The sequence below is a fragment of the Etheostoma spectabile genome, chromosome 4, assembly GCF_008692095.1.
Source record: "Etheostoma spectabile isolate EspeVRDwgs_2016 chromosome 4, UIUC_Espe_1.0, whole genome shotgun sequence".
In the NCBI taxonomy this organism is placed as follows: domain Eukaryota; kingdom Metazoa; phylum Chordata; class Actinopteri; order Perciformes; family Percidae; genus Etheostoma; species Etheostoma spectabile.
In genome coordinates this window covers 987,997-990,733 of record NC_045736.1, presented here as the reverse complement: position 1 = coordinate 990,733, position 2,737 = coordinate 987,997, and the positions used below count along the sequence as shown (strand labels likewise).

General features: G+C 37.5%; 1 protein-coding gene across 1 annotated transcript in view; it reads right to left on the bottom strand.

Moving 5' to 3' along the window:
- Positions 1 to 2,650: 2,650 nt before the first annotated feature.
- The window catches only part of LOC116688274 (trace amine-associated receptor 7e-like), a 1,364-nt gene continuing 1,277 nt past the window's right edge, over positions 2,651 to 2,737 (bottom strand). The window contains exon 2 of the mRNA XM_032514179.1: positions 2,651 to 2,737. This exon is cut by the window's right edge and continues 762 nt beyond it. Within this exon, the coding sequence (XP_032370070.1) occupies positions 2,683 to 2,737 (55 nt within the window). The 3' untranslated portion in view covers positions 2,651 to 2,682.

Here is a 2,737-nt window from a genome sequence, read left to right as displayed (position 1 = left end):
TGTGAGGAGCGTTGTATGGAACCATCCACGTTATTTATTTTTTACAATTTAGTGAAGGAATATGGAAGGAAACCCAAATTTCTGATCTCTGAGCAAAGTTTTTTTTTAAATGGGTCAAATTTGACCCAGAAGACAACAGGAGGGTTGAAAGTGCCTACTAAGTGTGTTGATACTGCTTACTATACTGCTCTGAGCTGATTTACCCTGAGATAGGAAACTGAGTTTTCGGTTCCAGAACAACTTATTAGTACTGTTACTGACACCACCAACCACGCCACGCTCAAAATTGCGTAAATTACCTTTCTTTCCCATTCTGACATTCAGTTTGGAGTTCAGGAGATGGTCTTGACCAGGACCACACCCCTAAATGCATTGAAGCAACTGCCATGTGATTGGTTGATTAGATAATTGCGTTAATGAGAAATTGAACAGGTGTTCCTAATAATCCTTTAGTTGAGTGTACGTGTGTTTACTGTGCAGAAAGGGGAGACAGTGAGCTCTTGTTGCAGAAAAGTGGAAAACTAAATCCAAAGATAAAGGTAAATATCCCTACTTTAATGTAGAAGTGAACAGAAATCTCTCTTCTAACTGAAATGTGAGAGCACAAGTGTTGAGTAGTAACTCTCAGGATGTGGGTAAACGTGTAAGGGTTAGGAGTCTGGACTCGAGACATTGGTCCCACCAAATATTCTCGTTGGTCTTGACTGAGTACAGCACTTTACATTTTTTTTCTGAAGTAAATTTCTCATCCAAAACAAAACCATCAAAGCAGGCTCGTTCAGAAAACATGTATTTGTTTATTACAAAATCCATCTAGAACGGCATTGACATTGGTCGCCTGGTACACGCCTGGCTTCATCATATGAGGAACCATCATTTATTTTCATTTAGGCCACAGACACACATGCTGATGAACACTTTGTACTTTTTATTCTTCAAGACAAGTGATAAGTTCAAGAATTGGAACATGTGTACTTTTAGGGACACCTGTAGTCTAATTGTGTTGTTACTTTGCACTTGCTTTTAGATCATTACAAAAAAGAATGCAAAATGATTATCTTACACTAAAATATATAGTAGTATAGTATAATAATAATAATAATAATAATAATAATAATAATAATAATAGTATATAGCATCACATACATTATTAACAAGTAACTAAGAGGATTCTATTTTTCTGTCTCTCATTTGACTAGTCCTGACTAGTCCTGGTCTTGGACTTGACAAAGGTTGACTTGACTACACCACTATTAATCTGCTTCACTTAATTTCTATCATGCAAAATACAAGTCAACAGCTCCATCTTTTGGCAAGTCAGCAGATTATTTCATGAACAACTGGGACAGTTTAAGTAGCTCTACACTGAAGAATAATTGTTGCATGGCACAGGCTTTAACACCTGCCTCATTTAGTTTGGTTGACTCACACAAGGGTTGGTGTCCCCGTTGGTGTAGTTTGTTTGGGCAGGTTTGAATGCAGCAATCACACTCAGATGCCCAGGAGTGTGAAGGTAATAAAACACCTAAACAGTCAGATACTTTTCCATCATATTTAACCCTAGCCCTAGTTTCTCTCTGGCTTTAACCAATCCCTTCTTTCCTGACCCTATTCACAGACGTGACACCTTTATTTAACAAAGCCCTGCTGCCTCAATGCGGTGGCCCTACTTAAATAAATGAAAGGGCTGTGGGTTTTCACACACTATTTTCTAAATACAGCTTCATAGCTATGAAAAAGCCTATCACTTAGTGACAGTTAAGGACGATTGGAAAACAGCCAGTAGGATTATCTGGTTCTTTCTCTTACACTGATCAGTGTTGCTCTGGTGACCCGTGTCCTTAGAGACACGGTACCCAAATGAGTCTCTTTCTGTTTTGATGACGATGAGGTCCCTGGGTGTTTGACATTTCTACAGGTGGATAATCTGCAATTACATATCTGTTGCTGCTCCTCTCACCCCCCTTCCCCCCACCCAACCTTTTGATAGCTTTGACTGTCACTGTAGTTTTCACCATGTCATTATTGTCTCTTGTTGTTGTTCAGTCCAAATCATTACACTTAGTCTAAAAAATCTATAAAAATACATGATATTACATTATGACTAAGTCTAATTCATTATCATATTTTTGCTACTTTACAACAAATGACCATGGTATGTTAAATAGAATGAATTGACATCAAATATGATTTAAATTGCGACCCATTAGGTTCCACATTTGATTCTTCTCTGTCCTATGATTGCACTGTACAACTACATGTGCCTGGACAGTTATTTTGTTAACTGTAGATAATCCTGTCTTTTCAAATAATTAGTTGTTTAATTTTATTGCCAAAAAGACTTTAGAGTGCTTAAAACTTGTGTCAGAGTAGCAAAAAATGGGATACAGTAACACAATTTGGATGACACTAAACTGAAATAATTAAAACAACTTTAATTGCACTTTCGTGGCTGAGCTGAAAGGGAACATGATGTTTTTGTACTGATGGTTTATCATAAAAAACAACAGCAGATGTTTTTATATACTTAAAAAATACATATACATGAAAGTGTGTCTCTTCAGGGACATCTTTTGATTCGGGTAATCATGTCTACACTTTTTGTATTCGATAACTTACTCACTGAACAGCACTCATTGCTTTGCTTAGACCGAGTCTGATCTCAGTCCCTCCACAGCTTCTCTACAGCATGTTGGTCTCACAGGAGCCAGGCTGCAGTATCTGGAGAGTAACTATG